Below are 25,807 nucleotides of genomic sequence, written 5' to 3' on the forward strand. Positions count from 1 at the left end.
ATTTAAACCATCTGTTTAATATCACGAAAATGGGAATATGCATTTAAATGAATCAACTATATACAACACATAAAAATTTGATTTTAGCCATAGATTTATAAGAGTCACTTATATAACTAATAATTGTCTGTATATGCAAGTGATTCAATAACCATATATAATGTTTTTATAGAATTTGCAATACTTCTTGACTCAGATTAATTTATAAGTACTTAATAGAGGGATTGGATGGAATAAAGTTAAAAGAACAGTAGTATATCAGCACAATAATTTGAAGTCTGGTGCTTATTCTAGGGTTAATAGTTAAATTCTCTAAAAGGAAAAAATATGAAATCAAAAGCTTTCTGAGATTTTCACAGTCACTGTTTATATTTTGCTTTCAAACTTTTGCTCCAAGATATTTCCTACTCTCATATAGATAAACTTACCAGAGGCTGTCACATTGCCCAGATAAGTCAGGCCACAAGCTTTTAGTTCCAGTTCTACAATCTGGAATTACAATTACCTTCAGTCCCAACTGACAATAAATATGTACAAATACTACTATTCAGTTTATGCATGCTTTGCTTCAAGAAAAATAGTTGCATTTGATAAAGCTCTCTGAAAAATTTTAAACTGTGCCACCCTGGTAACACTGTTAAGAAATAAATCTTACCTAAATTGTCAGCCTCCTTGGTGCCTAGACTCCCAAAGAAACTGCAGGGATACTTCATATTTCGCTTTCAGACAGTGGACAACAAAACCTCAACAAATTCACAAATAGATCCCAAACAAAGATAACAAACCATAGTAACCAGGGATGTGGGGTGGGGAGTGGGGGAAGATCACCAGCATTCCTTCCCCTCATGAAGCTGCTCCTAAGAAAGGCATCTCTGTAAGAGGTTCTTAATTTGATGTCTAGGCATCTCTAGATGGGGTCTGTGGATGCCCTTCAAAGGATCTGAAAACCCATGGAACTGCTAGTAACACTTTCTATGTATAATTTTGTAGAACAAAACTATACTTCTATTGTATTTTCAAAGAGATCTATGAACAAAGCAAGTTTATACTGACTAGAAACTGGATAGATATTTTTGTACTGCCTAAGTTCATTTTAAGGCTGGTGGTTTTCTGATTACAATTATAGTAGAAACAGTAAGTCCTACATCCTTTAGAGGGCTTAAACCACTTGGCTGTGATCATATAACCAGGTAACTGGAGAAGCTGCTATTTCCCAAACATTAATGAAATGGGTTTTTGTTTGTTTTGATCATTTTCTGGAATCTGTGAGATTAGATATTTGCTATTTTATTGAAGTTCAAATGCAACATACATACATTTATACTTAAGAATAAAGTATAAACTCATCATTATCTTAGAAGATAATGTTAACTAAAAAGAGTAGTTTTATCATTAAGTTAAAATTTAATGTCACTTTAAAAAAAAGTGAGTTCTTAATATTTACTGTGCCAAATTTATAAAGATAATGTATATACAATAGAACATGAGTTAAATAAGATAACTGAAATCCATTTTGACTATAAAATAAGGTTCACATATCAATGAGTAAATGCACATTCACTAATAAGTTACAAGTAAAAGTTTGTATTTTTCTCCATTGACTGTTTCATAATGATATTATTTTATTTCTCCTGTATTTGCCTATTGTCTGTCCCTCGAACTAGATTATACATTCAGGAAAACAAAGACTATTTTTGACTGCCATATATAAACTAAGGACCTCATAATACTTTTATTCATAGTTAATGCTAAAAAGAAAACATAAACCAAAACAGCATTAGGGACAACCAGTCTGTTCCTATTTAATCCTTTTGTGAAAGATCAATGTTTACTTCCTTTTTTTTTTTTTTTTAAGACAAATTGCTCCTCTCTGATCATTATCTTGTAAATAGGAATCATTTTGTAAGTCAATCTTCGGAGGGGATCTGGTAATCAATTTATACTGTGTGCTTGTCAACTTGGGGAAATAGCTGGCATTTAACTCCAGTTTATAAGATAATTCATGCAAAAGAATAACTGATGAGTAAATGTTCTTAAACTTCACTGGTTATGCTTATAGTTATTAGGCCTCTGACATTTCAAAATGACATGAAACACAATGGAATATATTATGAAGGTAATTGTCAGCTTAGTTCCAAATCTCTATTTCCTTCCTCTGATCAGTTAATTACTAAATTACATGTCATTTACTTTTCAAAGACAAACTGTAAACACTTTCATAGTTTAATCCCAGTCTTCCAAGAAGAGAGCACTAGTAATTAGTCTTGTGCATCTTTGGGGGTGGGGACAGAGTGATTTATGAACAGGATGATCAGTAGGAAGGACTGCAGATCCCAGCTCGCTTTTCATTACTGAGTCAGGGCATCTGGGTACGATCACAAAGCTGTAGCCCCAGCTTCTCTGAATGTGATGCTGACAGCATGGAGCTACTATAGGCCTCCCAGAGGAGTCGTGACAATTAATGAACTAACGTTAGTGGAAAATGGTGCACTTCTCTGAGGAAGTGACCTGATAATTATACACTATTATTGTCATCTAATCCAGTTATATCATCTATCTAATAGAAATTTCTATGGAATTTAAAAGACAATAGATACTCTAAAAGGATAAGATCCTAACATAATTTTAAACGTGGTAGCAGCTATTTGTGGCCATATGTTCAAGAAAATAATACTATTTTTGACTATATTTAACTTCTGTATATTGCCAATTATTTCTCAAATTTTAAGTTTGCAAAGGTTACTCTCACTGAAATGGGAATAAAGGGTTAGTTTTATATAAAAATATTGACTACATATTTTGTAGGTATGGTCACGGTTATCATACAAGACCAATCCATGATGAAGAAAAAAGGAAATCAAACTTTGTACCTTCTAAAATTCTTCCAAAAATCACATGTGGAATAAGTTGTGGAAATAAGTTAATATATTCCAGCATACATTAAAAAATGCTTGTAAAATTCAGTGACTTCAGTATCAGAAATCTGTTATTAATTAGAATCGCTAAATGGTAACCTACTTTCAAGTAAGTTAAAATACTTGTTCATGAAACATGTCAAAATAGAGGAGTGTAACATCTTCCACTGTTACAGAAGAAATTTAGAAATGGCATTAAAACAAATTCAAGTCATCTGAGCAGATACAAACTTTTGTGCAAAATTCAAAGAGGAAAGTCTATTTTAGTAACTTTCAATATTATATACATATATATATATGAGAAAATGAGTAAGTTCAAAGATATTCATGTGGAAATCCTAGTTTTGTTGATTTCTAATTGTATAGTGACGGGCCAGTCTATCCGTGGACCCGTTTCTATATCTAGGATACAGTATTAATGATGCTCTCTTGACAACATTGGTCTCAGAATTTTATATGAGTACACAGAATGCCTAACAGTGCTTAGTAAGCGGTGACTGTTCCTTAGGGGGTCTACTTTTGATATGCTTAATCTTTATTGGCCATGCACCAAAAGACAGTGAAAGATTATCAGTAGGTTTGTTTGTTTTTTTTGAATGGGAGAGGATTAAGAATATTGCTAATAAAAATATTAGGAATCATAAACTTTGGGGGATCGATTATAATGAAATCAGCCTATAAAAACTTTCTTAAATTATCTACCACAGTTAAACTCTATTTTACAACACTCTAATCACAATGACTTTTTAAAACATACAAATAAAATATATTTATAAAATATATAAATAGTTTTCATCTGTTCTTAAAGGATATTGTTCTATCATTATACTTAGGATGTGGACCTAATAAAAGTAAAAAGAACGCAAAGGTAATAAGTAAAACATAAAGAATCCTCACCTCCCATTTGATAATCATTTCCTTGGGTTGAGAAGCTTGAACTCTTATGTTTTGTGGATTCTTGTCTGGAGCTGAAAAATTATAAATATGAAAATTACTTTTCCCCATTGTATGATCTATAGATATATCATCCCTCTGCCCATAAAAAACATTTATACATAACTTTGATTACATGTATTTATATCTGGCCCAGTCTGTAAAAAGATTCATAGCACTTTTATATAATGATTTTAGAATGTATATATTTCACATATTATATTTACACATATTATGAAATGATCACCACAATAGTTAACACACCTCACCTCACATAAAGCATATTTCATATATATATATATATATAAGGAGTAAAATCATGTTCATGGATTGATATAATTATTAGTCATTGGAGAATAGAAGGTTTACTTTACCCATCTTCATTTTAAACCTGCTCTTAAAATTCTAAACACACTATTTAAATACACATTTTAGTTTTAAATCTGCTTTACTTTTTCTTTTCAAATTATTGTTAGAAATGTGATATGAATGTTTGCCTCTACATGAATAAAATTAAAGGTCATATATTAATATCAACAGCTGAGTTTTAGGGGCATCAAATGGGAAACAGCAGGTAATGCCCCCGTGAAATATATTTGGATGAATCTATTCTATAAGAAGGGTTAAGCATGCAGTTTAGTGCCAAGATGAACTTAAACTAAAATCATACAAGTACCTGATTATTATCTCTGCTTATATTTTCTCAATCCCCAAAGGGAATTATATCCCAGCATTTTTATTTCAGAGAGGGAAAAAATACCATGCTATGACCACATTGTTCATCATTTCCAATTCAGTAATATAAATTTTAGCACTATCAATATTTTGCTTTATTGATTTATAACATTATATAAGGCTCACATTTACAATATTATATTTTGAATTCTGTATATACTACAGCATGTTGGTTCTTGAGATTTTAGGTAGATATTAGATATCTATTTCACTATTGAGACATAAAAAATACACTAAATGCATAAAATGGCATTACATGCAGTAAAAATTGAATGCACTATCTATAACATGTCAAGAGTTTTACTTCAGAAAGTTGAAATGAGGAGAAAAATAAAGAGAAAGTTGACTTTAATATACACTGAACTTTAGTTTACAACTTATAGTATCTGATTTTAACATAATACTCAGCTATCAGAAATTGTTCAGAATAATGCTTTTTCATGTTCCTCAAACATTTATATACAACTTACAAGACTGATGTCCTTTGACTATTTTCTGTGTTGTTAATTCTCTACTGGAGGAAATCTAAAATCCTACACCATGCCATCAATCCTGTTTTTAAAAAGATATTCAAGGATGCGGCAAACTAAAATATTTTGTTAGAAACTTGAGGTGTGAGCGTCCATACCTGCTGGGGGTGTTTCATGATGGCCTGATGGGTGGCTAGGCTGGCTTCTCCCAACTTCATTCATGGCTATGACCCTGAACTGGTATCTCACGTATGGAGCCAAAGACAGCACGACTGTTGTTTCCTTTCCTTGGACTCGAGTCAGTTCTTCCCACCTTCCAGGCTCCTCTTTGTTTCCTTCAAATTCTACAATATATTCTGGCAGTGGGAACACAGAAACACACATTAGAAAAGACTGAGAATGTTTAAGTTATACTAAGGTTTATATACAATATTAAATGTTTTAAAGGATGTTTTATGGATAATCCACTCATGCACCAATGGCTTTAATATTAACTCTGGAGAGCGCAGCTACCCCAAGTCTTCCCTACCACTGATATTGCTATTGTGGTCATCTCCAGCCTCCCACGTCAGTCGAACACTTCTGTTCTGTCTTTCTGACAAGTGAAGGTTTTCTGGTGGATCCGGAACATCTGATTAATAATGAAAAATAAAGGTAAGGAAAAGGCAGATCAGTGCCTTGTCAATCCCACTTCCTCACTCAGGCACACTGCAATCCTCTGCTTCCCCTCCATGCCCCTGCCTCCACTCTGACCCGCCAAATCTCACCTGACCTGCTGGTTCTCTTTCAAATGCAGGTTCATCCACATCTGTTCCCGACTGTAAGTATTACCTCCCTTTACTATGACTAATACAGCTCATACACTTATTTATATGCTTGGTTCATCTCTTGTATGGGACTAAACACATCTTCCAGAGTAGTACCATACTTTATTCATCTTTACATCCCCAGTGCCTTGCACATAAATGTTTTGTGACTAAGTAAACAGTGTATTATCACTTAAATCATGCATGTAATTATCATATAAGCATCATAAACTTAGGTCCTATAAGTACAGGAAAATAAGAACATGAATGTAGGCTTTCTTTTCAACATGCTTTGGATTTTTCATTTATAACAACGAATTATCAGCATATCATACCTGGAGTTCTAAAGAAGAGTAGGAAAGGGATTTATATTGGAAGAAGATATTGAGCTGATAAATGTTGTGACAGACTAGAAACCTGAGTAGGCAATGACAAATTTTAAGTGTGTTAAAGACACGGAAATTTCTGGCACTTTAAACATAAAAGGAACAGTAAAAGAAAAAAAAAGTGTATCACTAATGATCCTGACTTCTAAAATTTGGTTTGACTTCTCTCGTAAATTCAAGAACAGATTTTTTTTCAGAGGAGACAATCAAAGTCATATTTAATGACACCTTCTTAGGGGAGCTTTCTTCTCCAAGTGGGAAAAAACATCCATTATCCCTGTATTTAACAACTGTTGGGAATTGATACTGACAAACATTGTTTTTTCACTTCAGGAGACAGCATGTTTATTTTTAAAATGTGGTCAGTGACTACGTTCACACTGTAGAATCCTAAATGATAATTTACTGTAGAGCCCTAAATAAGAATTTATTTCCTCCACAGGCTTGAGGATATCTGAACTCAGAGAATTTAAGCTTGTCTTCTGCACTTACTAAGTCTACTATTTCTCAAATTTCTTGAAACAACCAGTGCAGCCTGTTTTGTCTGATATTAAAATCTGCTCTTTCTGAGAATCACATAGAACTATGATAGATGGACTGCAATTGAGACCTAAAAAAATGTTGCTCTTAAAGGATGCTTCTGGCAGGGCTTTTGAAAGTAACTTCTGATTGAAAAGGGTCAACCATATGCTTTAAAAAATGACTTTCCAGCAAAAAAAAGTCTTTTAGAAACTATACATGGATTTGACATTTGTTACTGTCAGTTATGGGGCTATGCTTCTTAAAATCAGAGACTGACCTGAAAAAAGAAGGTATAAACTCCAAGAAGTGGTAAGAGGATGCCCCCTATCTCATTAAATATTCATTATTTTATTTTCATTCTAAAAACATCTGGCAATTGCTTCATCAATAAATAGTACATATACTCATAGTCACTATTTAAAATTATCAAACTTTAACAGTTCAAGAAGATGGCAGCCTAATTACAAGACTGACACATCAAATTCCACAAGAAAATTTACGTGGCATGTATCAGGTGGTAAGGACGCCAGCCTCTTTGCCATTGCTCAAAATACTTGAGGGCAAAGCCCATGGATCCTGACATTGACATTTAAATTTGTACCTGGGACAAACTCCAGTCTACCTAAATTTTAACCATTTTATCCAGTGAATCACTTACTGGAATGATTACTTAGGACTGAACCTTTCTGCTTTTAGTTCCCTGAAGTAGCTGAAATACATCTCCTAAAAAGGTTTCTTTTGAACCAAGTCCATACCACTTATCATCTGATAGGTAAAAACTGAACATTGTGGGGGATTTTTAGGTGGTCATTTGTTTCACTTGAAACATGATGGTCATTTATCTCACTTGAAATAAAGTGGTCATTGGCTTCACTAGTAAAGATCCAGCCTCTTTAACTCATTTTCCACCAGCCTACCTCAAGAGGGACTGAATTCTTTCCTCTCGTTCTATACCCAAGGGAGGCAACCTCCCTGTGAATTCCAGTGACCAGAGTGCTAAGGATACAAATGCCTGTTAATAGTAAGGATTTATCTAAACACATGGTCATGGCATTTAAGATACTTCCGTGGTGGCTTAAGACACTAAAAAACCTGCCTGCAATGCAGGAGATGTGGGTTTGATCCCTGGGTTGGGAAGATCCCCTGGAGAAGGGAATGGCAACCCACTCCAGTATTCTTGCCTGGAGAATTCCATGGACAGAGGATCCTGGTGGGCTACAGTCTATGGGGTCGCAAAGAATTGAACATGATTGAGTGATTAACACTTTCTCTCACCAAACCACTTTTAAGGACTGTCAGCAAGCTAAAGCAAAAACTAAGTGCTAGCCACTGAAATACAGTAAAAAGAGAAAACTAAAAGATGCTCACTCCTTGGAAGGAAAGTTATGATCAACCTAGATAGCATGTTGAAAAGCAGAGACATTACTTTGCCAACAAAGGTCTGTCTAGTCAAGGCTATGGTTTTTCCAGTCGTCATGTATGGATGTGAGAGTTGGACTGTGAAGAAGGCTGAGTGCCGAAGAATTGATGCTTTTGAACTGTGGTGTTGGAGAAGACTCTTGAGAGTCCCTTGGACTGCAAGGAGATCCAACCAGTCCATTCTGAAGGAGATCAGCCCTGGGATTTCTTTGGAAGGAATGATGCTGAAGCTGAAACTCCAGTACTCTGGCCACCTCATGTGAAGAGCTGACTCATTGGAAAAGACTCTGATGCTGGGAGGGATTGGGGGCAGGAGGAGAAGGGGATGACAGAGGATGAGATGGCTGGATGGCATCACTGACTCAATGGACGTGAGTCTGAGTGAACTCCCGGAGTTGGTGATGGACAGGGAGGCCTGGCGTGCTGCGATTCATGGGGTCGCAAAGAGTCAGACATGACTGAGTGACTGAACTGAATTGAACTGAAAAATGTCTTTGTCAGGCTCCCAGCAGAAAGTAAACAGGTCACACCACTTAAGGTGATTCAATGAGTTTGTATTAAAGACTCAAAAGATATGAGCAGAATATCTGGGGTGAGGGGTGGTGGGTAGGCGCGGGCAGTTACTAGAATTCCACCAGGGAGAGCTGTGTGGACAAAGCCTCTCAGAGCACAGATGACTATGGCAGAGGCACACAGCCAGCCTGCAGGGAGGCAGTATCCGGAGGACACACCCTCCACCCACCACCTCTCCTGCCATGGCTCCCCACTGGCCAAAGCAAATGAAAGCTTGAGGGTAAGCGGTTTATAGATGGCCACCATTTTCCAGATTCAGAGAGCAGGTGAGACCGAATCCAGAAGGGAAACTAGGAGAGCTATCCAGCAGTCTACAAGCTGTAAACATGGATGACTGCAAGCATAATTGCACTGATTATGCCAAAGGGGCATGCACATTGCTTTCTAATTAGAATTATTATTTTTTAAAAAATCAGAAGCCTTTCTCTGCATAAGAACCCTTCAAGTTCCTCCCTCTCCTTCCGAATGGGGCCCTGGGAATTGAGCTTGGTCCAGCCTCTGGTTTAGATCAGGACCACTGTTTAATCACCACTGGACCCCACGCTGAGCTCTCCACCCTAGCCCACCTCTATCCCTCAGCCACATTTCTCTGCATACAGCTCAAGGGTCCTGGGAACTCAAGCATACTTCAGTTTTCTTTCTGCTGATAGCATCACCTCCCACTGCTTCTGGCAACAGTACCCAAGCAGAAAAAAGAAATTAAGCATTACTTAACTTCTTTAGAATAAGAAGAGGTAAAAGCATTTTAAAGTAGGGTAACTAATTGAAAAATTCAAACTAACAAACATGCACAGGCTTAATAATCATTGGCTTAATTGCCAAGAACAGTGAATTTAATCAGTAATATAGAAAAAAATGAACCAAGATTTCTCTATTAGTTAGTACACTTACCAAGGACAGTTACTTGCGTCATATCAGCAATGCTATCCAGAGCCGTGTGAGCTGAACATGAGTATATACCTTCATCTTCCATGGTGACATTAGATATCGTCAGATTAGCTCCATCAATAATTATCCTGCCAGGAAAAAAGTGAGTCTGTGATGAGGATGAAAATAATAGAAACAAAAGAAATGTAATCCTGTCGAAAATAAATATTCCCCATGGAAAATATTTCAAGGAAGAATTTTTTTTAAAAAAGCCTGTCACATAATGCATCTTATTGGAGAATTCAATAGTTGAAAACTGGGGATAAAACATTATTAAAAAGCACAAAAATGTCTACAAGGCATGAAAGGGATCAGGTTTGTTTGTTTTTAATTTATGAACTCCAACCATCTGTGATTCACGGGTCAGTGATGAAACTGTCTTGCCTGGTATGTCTAAAGACTGTACAATAATTAGGATACATTTGAATAATTCGTAATGCACATTTGGGAAACCACCTACACAGGATCAACTAGGGTGCTTCTTACAAAGATGTATTCCTGAGTCACACCTCAGCTCTACAGAGCCAGGATATTTCAGTTCAAGTGTGGTAATCTATCTTTGACAACTTTCCCTTTTCTCCATCCTTCCAACCTCCCACATAGAATGCACATTAAGATCTGATACAAATTAAACTGTGACTCATTTGAACACTAGATGGCAGAGTAGGACTTCTTTTTGAAAATTATTTGCTGCTTTTTTGCTGCTGCTGCTGCTGCATCGCTTCAGTCGTGTCTGACTCTGTGTGACCCCATAGACGGCAGCCCACCAGGCTGCCCCATCCCTGGGATTCTCCAGGCAAGAGTACTGGGGTGGGGTGCCACTGCCTTCTCCAATGCATGAAAGTGAAAAGTGAAAGTGAAGTCGCTCAGTCGTGTCTGACTCTTAGCGACCCCACGAACTGCAGCCCACCAGGCTCCTCCATCCATGGGATTTTCCAGGCAAGAGTACTGGAGTGGGGTGCCATTTGCCAATTTTTAATTGAGTTTACATGATTTTTTAAAATAAATTATACCTTTTATTCTATGCCTATGTATTATTAGCCTAGTTATTCAAGTCATTTTTTAAAAATAAAGTTCCATTAAATTTGAGATATGTTCACAGCAGTTTGTTATTTGGTTGAAATAAACAATGTCTTCCTTGTGGAGAAGGAGAGAAAATCTTACATAATTTTTTAAAAATATAAAACTCATATAAACTGTTTAAAATTCTGAGTTAAAAGAAGCCACTTAAAAGTGTAGTGAAGTTAAATATGGTTCTTCCCTTTGATGATAGACAACGTCAGCCCCTTAGCTTTATGCCAATAACTGAACAATTTGCCAATTGATACTACCTGTTATTGCTAGTCAAGAAACTCACTATAATTCTAATGAAGAAGCTTTGATATAAATCAGCTTCTCAGTTCATGTTAGCTATGTGTCCATTTGGTACAAATATCAGAATATTACATAAACTTACAACCTTGAAAAGTTTACCTGCTTAGATGAAGAAATATGATTTAATAACCTCTTCAGGAGGGCTGTTTGAGCCCTGCACATCCACGAGGGCCCAGAGAAGCCGAAATATAAGCTGAAATATACGATCTTTTGGCCAAGATTTATCCCCTAGTGCGCAGCTGCTTCAGGCCAGAAAGAAAGGGCAACTTTTCTGTAATGCTCTGTGTTTTAAGAATGCAGAAATGTGCGTATTTTTAATCAAGGTAGAATGACCCACTGGTTCTTGAAATGTGGTAGCTATGATGTACCAAGGGAGGTTATTAAAATTCCATGCATTGGCCTCAGTCCAGGTTCTGATTCAGAACTTCTAGGAACAGGGCAAGGGCCTCTGCATTTGAACAAGATAACTAGGGAATTCTCGCTCATATCAAAATTTGACTATTTGTGTTAGCAAGGATGCACTTTGCTGTGCAGAAATAAGAAATAGCTCCAATTTCTCAGTGCATAAGAACACAACACTTTAGGTCTCTCTTATGTTTCCATCAGAGGTCAACTGTATTCTGCTTGAAGAAGTGCTTTCATTACATTTGTTAAGCATATTATACATTTAAAAAATGGATTCTACTCTACTTATAGAACCTGCTCTCTGGTTTCATCTTCATCTCTGTCCCTCCTAGTCTTTCCTCCTGTTTTTGCCTGTTTAATTATCTTCCTTGAGAACCTTGCCATCACCTGCAATGTCTCACCTCCCTCATCTGAAACATCTAGCTTGCTAGTCCCCAACCCATGTTAACCTCCACTGTTTTCTTGCTCCAGTCTGTCTGTGTAACAGCCAAACTTCACTCCAGACAACATGACAACATGGTTCTCTCTTTGGGGACCTATGTTTGAGGCTCCAACTATGACTGTGTAATCCTGAACAAAACTTGGAGCCTAACTCATGTTATCTAAGAAATGGTTATAATAGTATTTTCTTTCTCTTCAGCAGACGTAAATGAGGGAAAAACACACAAAATGATTGGTGTACAGAGCCTGGCTTAGTACATGCTCAGAGAGTGTTACTAATATTAATCAAATTGATTTAACTCATTGTTGGCTCATAACTCATCACATTTCTTAATGTCCCCAACTCCCCATTCCTTCTGCCTTTCTGCTTGAACAAACTACCTTAGTTCTTCATTTCTTAGGAAGGGACCCTTCTATCCTTATAATCTCTGCCTAATCTAACACCTTATAGCTCTGAATGCTTATCTTCCAGCCATAAGTTCTACCCCATTCATTTGCTGCAATTTTCAAGGGGAAAAAGTACCCCTTCCATGATGCCAAGGTAAAGCCTTCCCACTTGTGCTCTTGACACCTTTCCCCTCTCATCCTCATATTCACAGACATATAGACACATCCCAAACCCCACTGCAATCTCCCCTGCAGGGCAGTCCTTCACTCTGTTGTCATGATAGTCTGCATTACATTTGTTAAGCACAGTTGAAATTTTACAAATGGTTTGATATCACATCCATTTTCCATTTCATTTTCCTATGTTAACAACACTGTATTGTCTAGAGCCTCCTGCAGGATAGAAATCCACAGAAAATGCCTTGATATCATTCCAGCCTTCCTAAAAGGTTTGCTGTGAGGATAATCAAGAGAAAGCAAGAATGAGAGGCACTAAAATAACATGAGGCACCCGGCAGGTATAAAGGCCCAGGGTGGCAGTTTTCAACACTCATCACACCCCTGTATGTGACAGGAGGCAGGAAGAAAGATAAGCAGGTATTTTCACTTCTTTTTTCCCCCTCTATGTGTCTTTGGATCAGAAATTTAACCACTTTCTAGGTAAAAAGCTGATTCCCAGCCTAGTGACGAAAAGGCACCTCAGCAGAAGGTGGGAGAGAGGAGCCTACTAATGGTTCTACAGAAATTTAGTGGACACCTGTGATCTCAACTTCCTGCTAAAATTTCACACCTGCTCCTGTCTCCAGTCAAGACTAGCCAGCAACAGTCACTCCCAGCCCTTCCCACCCCAGATATCCCTTCTATGTTAAGGTTATTGTCCTTCCCCCTACCCGTATTTAAAGAAAACTAGAAGAATATCTCCATTACTTAGGTGACCAGATAGCCAGAGCCAGCATTCTGCAGAAGCTGTAAAACTGAGTCACAGAAAGAGGCTATTTCGAATGTCTGGATTCAGGGCCTAAATATGCGGGTAACATCACCAACAAGCCGTGGGGCTGATTTCCTTCTCAGCTATAACCCAGAGATTATATGGAGGATCCCAGATAACTAGGCAGTAGTGAAAACAGAGGGAGAATTTGGGGATATCTGAGCAGCTGATGAATCGACTGACACCTAACCAAAGGCTGAAGATCTCTGCTGCAGTGTGTAGCCTATTAGATATCAACGCTATTCTTCTTTTATGCCCCTGACAACTGGTTGCAGTACGTATGCTGTCTTTCCACCAACATTACATTTACAGAAGAGATGCGATAGAATAAATTAAGTACCTAGGCTAAGACCAATCAATGCCTTTAGAGAGAGGTAGCACACACACTCACAAATACCAAAGGAGACCAACCAGGTAACAGAAAGGAGACAAGAGTACTGGAGAAATGAGTAGAATGGGTCATCACAACTAAACTGGACTGTGTAGTGAGTATATTCTAGTACTTGGTGTTAATGCACAATAATCCTATGATGAACTTACCCTGAAAAACTTTTCTGAACTAAACTATGTTATAGAATATAAAACTAAGGCACAGAAAAGTTAGGCAACCCAGAGAAAAGTGTAATTCCAAAAGATATTCCATGAACCCCCGTGTTCATTGCAGCACTATTTACAACAGCTCGGACGTGGAAGCAAGCTTAACGTTCACCGTGAGAGGAATGGATGCAGAAGATGTGCCACGTATGGAATAAACTCAGCCATAAATAGGGATGCAGCGGTGCCATTTGCAGAGATGTGGATGAACCTAGAGACTCTCATACAGAGTGAAGTAAGTCAGAAATACTAACACATGTATTGGAATATAGAAAAAATTGGTATAGATGAGCCTATTTGCCAAACAGAAATAGAGACAGATGCAGAGAACAAATGTGTGGATACAAAGGTGGCATTGTGGTGGGATGAACTGGGAAATTGGGGCCGATGTGTAGGCAGTACTCTGTGTAAAACAGATAACTAATGAGAACCTACTGTGCAGCACAGGCAACTCTACTGACTGCTCTGTGGTGACCTAATGGGAAGGAAGGACAAAATACAAATGGGATATATGTATATGGATGGCTGATTCACTTTGCTGTATAGCCGAAAATAACACAACACTGTAAAAATTTTACTTAAATAAAAATTTTAAAAATACAGAAAAAGTTAGGCATCTTGTCTAGGGTCACAAACCCAGTAAATGACAATGCTGGGATTCCAATCCAGGCCTCTGGGCTCCAGAGCCCATGCTCTTAATAATGACATTGCCACCACCTCGTGCAGAAAAGCAAGTCCTGTCTAAGGATCTTTAGAGTTAGACATTCAGAATGATGGATAACAAAATAAGCCTGCAGGTAAGACTTGGATCAAACATGGCCACTGTTTAATACCTAACTCAGCAACAATGCAAAAGAAAGGAGAACTGTCCTCTGCTTTCAAAAGATAGCATATGTATTCAGTAAATAACATTTTCTTAGATGTACTTAATAATGTTTAGAACTAGTCAGCATCTATTCATACATTATTCTATATTCTCTTCTCTATTTTTGTATATTATCTACAATAAAGTGGACAGCTCAAAAATGTACTTGTCCACACTTAATTAATGGGAAGGGTTCAAGATATGATTTAGGTTCTGCCCATGAGATAGACTCCAGTGAGACTGGGAGGGAGAAGGGACAGGACACCAGCTCCTCCTCTGGGGCTGTGTGAGTCACTCAGTTGTGTCTGACTCTTTGCGAGCCCATGGATTGCAGTCCATCAGACTCCTCTGTCCATGGGATTCTCCAGGCAAGAATACTGGAGTTTCCATTCCCTTCTCCAGGGGAATCTTCCTGACCCAGGGATCGAACCCAGGTCTCCTGCATCGCAGGCAGATTCTTTGCTGTCTGAGTTACCAGGGCCCTGTGAGCAGACAGAGACTCTGGCACAAGTCAGAACTGTCAGTGTTGGGGTCACCAGGAGCACCAATGGGCTGAGGGGGCAGTGAAGGCAGCAGCAATATCAGCCATGTGAACTGCAGCTGTAGGACCACACCACTGAGAACCCAAAAGTTCAGGAAACAGCGCCCTTAGCCTAACTCCTCCAGTCTTGCCATGGCTTGGTGAGCACCCAAGCCTGTGCACAAGTATAGTAACAGGACATTTCCTGTCCTTACAGAATGGTACACATTATATGAAACTGAAGTCGCTCAGTTGTGTCCGATTCTTTGCGACCCCATGGACTGTAGCCTATCAGGCTCCTCCGTCCATGGGATTTTCTAGGCAAGAACACTGGACTGGGTTGTCATTTCCTTCTTCAGGAGATCTTCCAAACCCAGGGATTGAACATGGGTCTCCGGCATTGTAGACAGATGCTTTACCATCTGAGCCACCAGGGAATCTCTTATATGAAAAACAGCTAGTAAAAATGAAAAGACCAATGTTTGAGGGCAAAGTGAAAGAAGTACATTATATGACCTTTTAAATATTGCCTTAAAGACTGAAATGTAATAATCAGTTTTTATATCTTAATGCAGTGTAAATACTTTTACCACTATTTTTCTTTCAAATGCAAGGTTTAATCCCAAGCCAATATCATGAGATATGGTAATGGTGTACTTACCTGCCATCCTCGGTGCCATTAATCTCAAAGGCTTCTCCATCTTTACTCCAGGACAACTTCAAACTGTATTTCAGATGTGAGTCACATTTGCTCTCACAGTGTAATTCCAGTGTATGTGATTTGGGGACCCGAGGATTCTTGGGAGAAACTCTAAGGTTTGTAGCATCTGTTTTTATAAAACAAAGATACCAGTCAGAAGTACAGAACAGCTTATTTTATTGTCAAAGTGAAAGTAAAAGTCACTCACAGTCGTGTCTGACTCCTTGCGACCCCATGGACTATACAGTCCATGGAATTCTCCAGGCCAGAATACCGGAGTGGGTAGCCTTCCCTTCTCCAGGGGAGCTTCCCAACCCAGGGATCGAACCCAGGTCTCCTGCATTGCAGGCAGACTCTTCACCAGGTGAGCCACAAGGGAAGCCCAAGAAAACTAAAGTGGGTAGCCTATCCCTTCTCCAGGGATCTTCCTGACCCAGGAATTGAACCAGGGTTTTCCTGTATTACAGGGGGATTCTTTACCAACTGAACTCTCCTTGAAACTTAAGTTATCGACAATTTGGCAACGGTGGGATTATTGTCAAGTGCCTGTCTTTTAATCAATCAAAATGGTCAACAGTTATTGTCAAATCTTCATGCACTATTTATCACACTGTCATTTCTTAACATCACATATCATTACTAATTTTGTTCCATCCCGGCCAGGGCACCTCAGTGGAAGTATTAATTAATAGCACTATCCCTTTCTACTTCCTAGACAAAGGGAATAAGAAGGAAGCAAATGCATCCAGATGTTGAAAATAATATAAATTTTCCTTTTAGTGCTCTGGATATGTGATAAAAATACCATAAAGAAAAGAAGAAAATAAAATAATTTCCTATTATCATGCTTATTATTGGCTTAAACCTGAGGTTAAATGGTGCAGCCTATGCAGAGATGAACTAACTACATGAAGGTGTGGAACGTGAACACAAGCCTCATGAAGGCAGAGGCTGTATCTGTTACTACATTCAAGTGTTCACAGAACCCAGAAGGGAGCCTGTATACAGTAGGTACTCAATACGTATTTGTTGAATGAGTTACAGTGAGTCACATTTTGAAAATAAAGTAGTAATATCAATACTATAAAGCTCAAACATTGGTACCATGGCTATATTGAAAAATGTTTTATTATAATTGTTCCAAACATACAATCCTTACTCCTAGGGACCATAATAAGGCTGACATCCAATTTCACAATCATGTTCCTAGTATTTGCTATCTATATGTTACTCAAAAAGCTGATTAAAATGGGAAAGTGGTAGTAATATTAATTATTTGATATCCCAAGCACAAAATTTGAAGAGATTATCAAACTGAATTAATTCCAAGTAAATTACTAAACATCCTATTCCTAATTTGAAAGTCAGAAATCTACTGAATGATAACCAATACTGTATGATAAGCACTTGTTTAACAAGACTCTAAAGTTCATATTCATTGTGACATTTTATAATTATAACAATTCTTTGAAAATATCTCTGCCTTACAGAGAAGATAACTTAAGGGCTAAAATGAAATTAAGTAATGATACTAATATTTTCTAATTAGTAAGGGACTGAACTGTAATTTGAACTCAAGACTGGACGAGACCAAAACTCATGCTTTCATGGCTAATAAACACATGAAAAGATGCTCAACATCATTCATTATTAGAGAAATGCAATTCAAAATCACAATGAGGTTTCATCTCATGCCAGTCGGGATGGCCACCATCAAAAACTCTACAGACTATAAATGCTCGGGAGGTGTGGAGAAAAAGGGAACCCTCTTACACTATAGGCGAGAATGCAAACTGGTACAGCCTCTATGGAGAACAGTATGGAGATTCCTTAAGAAAAGGGAAATTGAACTGACATATGACCCAGCAATCCACTGCTGGGCATACACACCAAGGAAACCAGAATTGAAAGAGACACATGTATCCCAATGTTCACTGCAGCACCACTTACAATAGCTAGGACATGGAAACAACCTAGATGTCCATCGGCAGATGAATGGATAAGGAAGCTGTACATATACACAATGGAATCTTATAACGAGGTGGATGAAACTGAAGTCTATTATACAGAGTGAAGTAAGTCAGAAAGAGAAACAATACAGTATAGTAACGCATATATATGGAATTTAGAAAGATGGTAATGACCATCCCACATGCAAGGCATTAAAAGAGACATAGATGTGAAGAACAGACTTTTGGACTATGTGGGAGAAGAGGAAGGTGGGATGAATTGAGACAATAGGAAAAGAAAAAACCTCATGCTTTTAATCACTCTGCTGTATAGCCTCTTAATCAACTCCATTCTTGACATTCTTTTTTCATTTGTAACAATTACCCCCTTAATGTGGTGTATTGCACTGACTAACTTGCTTATATTGAAGAATCGTGTGTCCCTGGGATAAAGCCCACTTTATCATGATGCTTTTAAATTGTTGTTGGGTTAAAAAAAATATGCCCTTAACTCTCATGGATATGGTTCCTATGTACCCCTTACATATACAATGGACATTAGAGCACACCAGAAGTTTATGAACTTGCCCTTCTCTCTGGCCACTAGCAGTTTCGAGGTCCACTTTGGGCCAAGCACTGTGTTGGACAGTAGGGGGGGTCAAGGTTTATTTGGATTCCAGACTTCACTCTCATTGCCTTTCACCTGGCAGAGCTGCTCAACTTTGATTCAGGTTTTATAATGTATAAAGGGCTCCCCAGGTTCAGTGGTAAAGAATCTGCCTGCAATGCAGGAGATGCAGGTTTGATCCGTAATTTGGGAAGATCTCCTGGAGAAGGAAATGGTTACCCACTCCCGTATCCTTGCTTGGGAAATCCCATGGACAGAGGACCCGGGCAGGCTACAGTTCATGGGATTGCAAAAGAATTGGACACAACTTCGTGACTAAACAACAACAACACATAAAGTATAAAAAGAATCATCCTCATTGACATTATCAGAGTATTTTAAAAATTATATGTATCATTTGAAAATGCAGAGAGACACCCAATATAAGTTGACATCACAGAATATTAATGTTCCTTAAAAATATAGTTCATGGGGTTGGCGGGTTGGGTAACTTTGGGTACAGAAAAAAAAATACAAGAAAAGAATAAAAGAATATAAGATACAGATGGACCTAGAGAGTGCCATACTAAGTGAAACCAGTCAGACAGAGAAGGAGAAGTATTGTGTGACACCCCTTATATGTGGAATCTAAAAACAAGTGAACTTACTTACAAAACAGAAACAGACTCACAGACTTAGAGCATGAGTCTATGGTTACCAGAGGGAAGGATGGGAGGGTAGTTATGGAGTTTAGGGTGGACATGTACACACTGCTGTATTTAAAACAGATAATCAACAAGAACCGACTGTCTAGCACAGGGAACTCTGCTCAATGTTATCTGGCAGTCTGGATGGGAGGGAATTTGGAGCAGAATGGATACATGTATATGTATGGTTTACTCCCTCCACTATTCATCTGAAATTATAACAACATTGTTTGTTAATCGGCTACAATAAATAGAAAACAAAATACAAAGTGAAAAGGTAAGAAAATACAAGACAGCAAAGAAGCAATGAAAGAATAAGAGGAGGAAAGGAGTGTGTGTGTGAGACAGAGAGAGAGAGAAATGCTAAGGTAACACTTAACACAGATGATTACACAAATATGCACCCAGTCACCTAAGAAGAGGTAGTAGCTGGTCATGTTAGTGACCTGCTACAAGAAACACAAGTCCTCCCTACATTTACTATACACAAGTATGTGTGAGCTCAGTCGTGTCTGACTCTTTGTGACCCCGTGTATTGTAGCCTGCCGGGTTTCTCTGTCCATGGAATTCTGCAGGCAGTCTCCTCCACTGGCAGGCAGATTCTTTACCATTGAACCACAGTTCTCTGTGTTTTCCTGAAAAGGGTTCTCTGAGCAATTTTAAAATCAAAATATTGATGGTGCCTTTGGGTCTGGGTTCCAATTAGCCTGAGTCTAGGTGCAGAGATGCTCCTCTTTGGGACACTGATATATTTTGGCACATACTTAACCTTTGTGAGCACTTAGAAATAAAATACGTTGCTTGGACAAGAGAAAAAACACAAAGCTGTTTATGATTTGAAAACACGACGAAAACCTTTGCCATTCTGTTATGCCCTAGTCTTTACAAAACAGATCCCTTATGAATTTATTTGTGAAATTTTTAGTTCTAAGAGTTGAATACTGATGATATTTCATTGAGTTGGTTACTGAAAAAAACAGTTACAGAAATATACCAAAATAGGGGATTTTAAAGTGTTGCTGGTCATCCATCACCAAGAACACCCAGCTCTCTCTTATAATGGTATAAAGCTATGGACACATCACTGACATAGCCTCTAATTCTTGTGATGGTCTTTTAGATTAAATCTGACCTAGGGAAAATGGAAAACTGAAGCCATGTGACCGTTTATGCAAAGTAAAATCAAAATAAAATTACTTCTGATATCCAGATTGGCTGTGACTGCTGTTTTTCCTTTCGCATTTTCTACCCAACAAGAGTAGGAACCAGCATCTTCTTCGGTGGTCTCGGTGATCTGTAATGTACCGTTCTCATGGACATGATACCTGCTGCCGTCGAGAGGTTTTGCTTCTTCCACTTTCTGCCTATGGACATAGAAAGCATGAATTAATTCAGGCTATGATTGAATCGTAATTTTTTTTTTCCAAACTGGCCACTGGTGTCATTCAATCTTATCCCTTCTTCACAAACTCAGCAAACCTTACAAGATTTTCCATTATACTTAACAATTCTTTAAAATATTATGCATTTGGTTGTACTGGGTTGCTGGGTCTTAGTTGTGGCACATGGGATCTAGTTCCCTGACCAGGCATTGAACCTGGGCCCTCTGCATTGGGAGCACAGATCTCAACCACTGGACCACCAGGGAAATCCTTACAATTTTTTTTTTTTTTGGTAATAGGTGGTAAGTGTATATCTTACCTGCCCGAATAGACTAACTGGAGGAAATTTGAGTCTGAGCTCTGTGCCTCTGCTCTATTTATAATAGCTCTCAGTACCACTTTGCATCTGTCCTCAGAGTTTAATAAATTGTTTCTGCCTTATTGATAGTGAACTCTTTAGTTAATCATTGCTGCGGGGTACTAAATGGGAAAGCTAGTAATTGAAAGAGATAATGAACCTTCTGAACCTCCGGCTGTCCAGAGCGAACATTGGTCATTCAGAAATATTATAGGCCAGGAAGACATCCCTGTCCTGTGAACATGGATTACATTTACCCTTATCAGCCCAAAGTCATTTTCTCCAACATTCATCCATTTTCCAAGCTTTTTTCTGCCACAACTTGATTCACCTTCTACATTTCACAATAAGAGGCTGCTGGAGAGAAAACAGCCAAAGGACAAATTCTGGCTGCTGCTCACACAAGATGTTAGAGGGTTGGGACTAGGGTAAGACAAGGGAGGCACTTGCCTAAGAGAAAAAATTTAAGGGTTGCCCCCACCCCTGCCCCAAATCTCAGTAATCCAGATAAATACTTTTTTCAAAGTATTTTTTCTTTTGTTTCTGATGTGGACCATTTCTAAAGTCTTAATTGCATTTGTCACAATATCGTTTCTGTTTAATGTTTTGGGTTTTTGGCTGCAGGGCATGTGGGATTTTGTTTCCCCGACCATGGATCGAATCTGCACCCTGTCTTTGGAATTCCTGTCTTTGGAAAAACCACTGGACCACCATGGAATTCCCAAGGTATGTAATATTTTAATGTGATATTTGCACAAATCAAAAATAATGCAAAAAAAAAATCCACAATGAACAAAATAGCTACCTTTTAAATAAAGACAGAATCTGGTCCTATAAATTATATGACATTGCCCTGCTCACCTCACTCTAATCTCAGCCCCACAGAGCACTGGGGAAAATCACTTAAGATCCATTTAAGCAAGCTTTCCTAGAGAAGGAACAAGTGTGGTAGATGAACAGAATGATGTGTCTGGAGTTACTATCCCAACCTATAAACTGAAACTAAGATTCAAAATACACATTGAAAACGTTTTAAACATAGGCATTTGTAATGGAATGCAGGCTTAATAATAACGTAGATAATATCCAAAACAAAACAACAATGCATGACTTAGATACACTCATAATGAAAACCTAAATCTACTTGTAAAATTGTCTTCATCATTGCTTCAAGGCTTCGCTTTCTTTTGTAAGCAGAAATGGCTCTCCCTATTTCCTCATGTGGGAGAGTCCAGATCTAGTCAATAGTTCCAGGAGAGGCAGGAAAGTAAGTTTGCTACTTTATTTCTCAGAGACACTCGCTACATGTAATAACACTGACACAATGCAGCCTGTCAAATGGTGGCTGGAGGAACATGGGAAATTTACAGCCGATGTTCTCTTAAGAAAACTGTGTAACAGCTTACCAGGACACTATTGCCTCCGGTGAAGCAAAGAACTCACAGTGTAAGAAAGCACTGTATCCAACCACTGTAGCATAATTTTCTTCATCTGCCGTTTGTATCAATGGACGGACATCTATGTGAAAATAATACAATTTTAAACTTTTGTGTAAGAAATAATACAAGAAAGTTTTTTTTTCCAATATCCTAGTCATATTAATAACAATAGAAAACAGCTGAGTATCACACCATTGTTGTTTAGTCACTATTGTGTCTGATTCTTTGCGACCCCATGGACTGCAGCCCGTCGGGCTCCTCTGTCTATGGTATTTTCCAGGCAAGAATACTGGAGTGGGTTGCCACTTCCTTCTCCAATCACAGCATACATTCCTGAATTAGGAAGTATCCCAACGCAGTACCTTTCTGGAAGTTTGGTATGGGGCCTAATACTCAAATGTAAGGCGAAAGGTACTTTGATCCCCTCCACCCTCCCCCTGCCCCCACCACTGTTTTTTTCTTTTTTTGGCTATGCTGTACGGTCTGTAGGGTCTTGGTTCCTTGACGAAGAACTGAACTGGGGGTCATGGCAGTGAAGGTGCTGAGTCCCAACGCTGGACCACCAGGGAACTCCCTCCACGATGTTTCCATGTACTGAGAATTCAGTCGATTTGTGAGTATGACCTTGATCATTTTCCTGAAGATAAGAGTGGATAGATAGCTTGCTCCTGTGTATGCTTGCCTACAGTCCATAGGGTCACAAAGGGTAGGACATGACTCAAGTGACTGAGGACACACACACGCTTACCTACAACATCGATGTTGGCATTGGCAAGGATAGTGCCATGGACATTTGAAGCTTCACACTGGTACACAGCAGTGTGATTTGGTTGTACATTGGTAAAACTGATTTCTCCAGGAGAGATGACATCACCAGAAAATGGATTTCCTGCAAGAGATGAAAAAAATGTCAGCTTGATAAAAAATAGAATCTGAAATATTTATATGCCATTCATTAAACGTGTCACACAGTATTTATATTTTAAGACCAGTTTAGGGTGAATAGTTCATCAAAGCCAATTCTTTAGAATTTCTTAACTTGAACCATGGAGTTTTCTTTCAATCCCTTCTGCAGTTTCAGTCTTCCTCCAAATAAGTATTTACGGCCAACATATCCGTTGATCTCTAGCCCAAAGTCTCTTCGAAGATTCCATATTTTCTGTTTAGCACTGAAATCCCACTGGGAACTGAATCTCACTTACTCTTATAAATTGAGGTCCGGCTACTGCCCAGCATAACCAGATGATCAACACAGCTGGATCCCCCAATCCACCAATATTGGCTGCTGTTTTCCCTCTTGACGTGTTGTTCCTTTGTTTCACTTTCCTGCCCTTCTGCAGTTTCCCGATCTAAACCATTCGTTTCAATTGCCTTCATTTGCTATTTTACCACTTCAGATAAAGAGCTCATGTATTTCACTTTCCCAGGAAGACTAAATTCTTCTTGAGAGCACAGGCCAGCTTTTTTCCCCTTTCTTGGCAATAAATCCCTATCCCATTGGTTATCCAAGTATAATTCTGGAGATATCTTTTGGAAACGAGAAAATCTAACATTTATGCTACTTTAATTAGGGGCCAAGGAACTCTGCTGGATACGCCACATGTGCTATCTCATTAACTCTGCTCAGAACCTGCTAGATCAGCACCAACATGGCTGCTGAACAGGCCAGGGGGACTGTATTTCAGAAAATACCACGTCCCAGAGCAACTGGCCATGTGCCAAATCACATGTCTCACTCGGACACTCGAAAGCAGCACTGGGAAGAAAAACTACATATACTAGCTAGGAATGTTGAATGAGGAGCACACACGGTAAAATTTTTCATTTCAACGTCATTTCAAAGTTAGTAATATATCTAATTTTTAAAGCTAGTACCATATACTAATGCATATATGTGGAATCTAGAAAAATGCTACAGATGAACTTATTTCTAAGACAGGAATACAGATGTAGCTGTAGATAAGTAATACATGGGGACACAGGGAGGGATGAGGAGGGTGGGCCAGACCGGTAGATTGGGACTGACATGTATACACTGCCATATGTAAAATAGCTAGCTAGCGGGAAGCTGCCATAAAGCAGAGGAAGCTCAGCTCAGTGCTCTGTGATGACCTAGAGGGGTGAGATGGCTGGGGAGGTCCAAGAAGGGTGAGATATATGTATACATATGGCTGACTCCCTTCATTGTACAGCAGAAATCAACACAGCATTGTCAAGCAGTTATATTCCAGTACTTTTTTTTTCTTATGGTGTCTCCATTATAGAAAATAGTCTTACTATTCTAAGTATGGGGTTATAGAAAACACTGAATAATAAAATAGAGGCTTTTTGTTAGGCATCATTTGTCCCTCTGGGAGTGTGAAAGGAATATATTTTTACACTTGACTGTGAGCTCCGTGGGAGCAAGATCTTGTGTGCCCTAGAGTTTCAATCACTATGTCCTGGTGCCTGGAAAGTAGCCACAGTGGAGGAGACAGTGAACATTTTTTGGGAAGACTGAAAAACAGTTTTGTTGTATGGCATTTTATCCCTGGAAGGTCCCTGGGGTAGGCAGAATAAGCAGCCCCGTGAAAGATGGCCACAGACTCATGTCTACAACTTGTGAAGTTTCCTTTTTGTGGCAAAAGGAACTTTGCACATGTGCCTAAGGTCAAGCACTCAAGATTGGACAGTTATCCTGGATTCTCCAAGGTGGCCCAATGGAATGACATGGCTGTTTATAATCAGAGAACCTTGCCTAGCTGTGACCAACCAAAGGGAGAAGTGACTATGAAAAAATGATCAGGGAGATGTAGCATTGCTGATTTGAAGTTTGGAGGAAGGGAGCTGTGACTGAAGGGAAGTGGCTACCATCTAGGAGCTGGAAAAGACAAGAAAAGAGTTTCCCCGTGCCCGCAGAAAGAACCACAGCACTGAGCACACATTGGCTTTAGCCGAGGGAGACTTGCATTGGGCTTCCAACAAACAGGATTGTGAAGTAATAAATGTCTACTGCTTTTTGATGTATGACATGGGAAACCCAAATCCAGTGCTCTGTGACAACCTGGAGGATGGGTGGGGAGGGAGGTGGAAGGAGGGTTCAGGAGGGAGGGGACACATATATGCCTGTGGCCAACTCATGTTGCTGTCTGGCAGAGGCTATCTCAACATTGTAAATTATCCTCCAGTTAAATACAGCTTTTTAAAAAGTATACTATTTTAAGCCACTAAATTTGTGGTCATTTGTTATAGCAACAATAGAAACTTAATAGAGTCCTGTAGGACAGTGTATCTGTCAAGAATCATCAGGATGAGTAGCGCTTCTAAGTTTTCAAGGCTACACAGAATCAAGTCTCTGATCTCATTCTGTAGTCTCACACTCTACATCAAGTTTTAAAAGCTTCAGCCTATTCGGTACTCCTTATA

At 38.6% G+C, this 25,807-nt stretch overlaps 1 protein-coding gene across 2 annotated transcripts in view; it reads right to left on the reverse strand.

The window, feature by feature from the left end:
• Positions 1 to 25,807, reverse strand: part of CHL1 (cell adhesion molecule L1 like) — a 225,564-nt gene that overhangs the window by 23,832 nt on the left and 175,925 nt on the right. For both annotated transcript variants that reach the window (XM_069562132.1, XM_069562131.1), the window contains exons 12-19: positions 23,151 to 23,291; positions 22,370 to 22,481; positions 20,421 to 20,587; positions 15,922 to 16,087; positions 9,651 to 9,775; positions 5,583 to 5,684; positions 5,212 to 5,409; positions 3,813 to 3,883 (exon numbers count right to left, since the gene is read on the reverse strand). In XM_069562132.1, the coding sequence (XP_069418233.1) occupies positions 3,813 to 3,883; positions 5,212 to 5,409; positions 5,583 to 5,684; positions 9,651 to 9,775; positions 15,922 to 16,087; positions 20,421 to 20,587; positions 22,370 to 22,481; positions 23,151 to 23,291 (1,082 nt within the window). The remainder of the gene's footprint in view (positions 1 to 3,812; positions 3,884 to 5,211; positions 5,410 to 5,582; positions 5,685 to 9,650; positions 9,776 to 15,921; positions 16,088 to 20,420; positions 20,588 to 22,369; positions 22,482 to 23,150; positions 23,292 to 25,807) is intronic.

This window comes from Ovis canadensis, chromosome 19 (assembly GCF_042477335.2).
Source record: "Ovis canadensis isolate MfBH-ARS-UI-01 breed Bighorn chromosome 19, ARS-UI_OviCan_v2, whole genome shotgun sequence".
Taxonomy (NCBI): domain Eukaryota; kingdom Metazoa; phylum Chordata; class Mammalia; order Artiodactyla; family Bovidae; genus Ovis; species Ovis canadensis.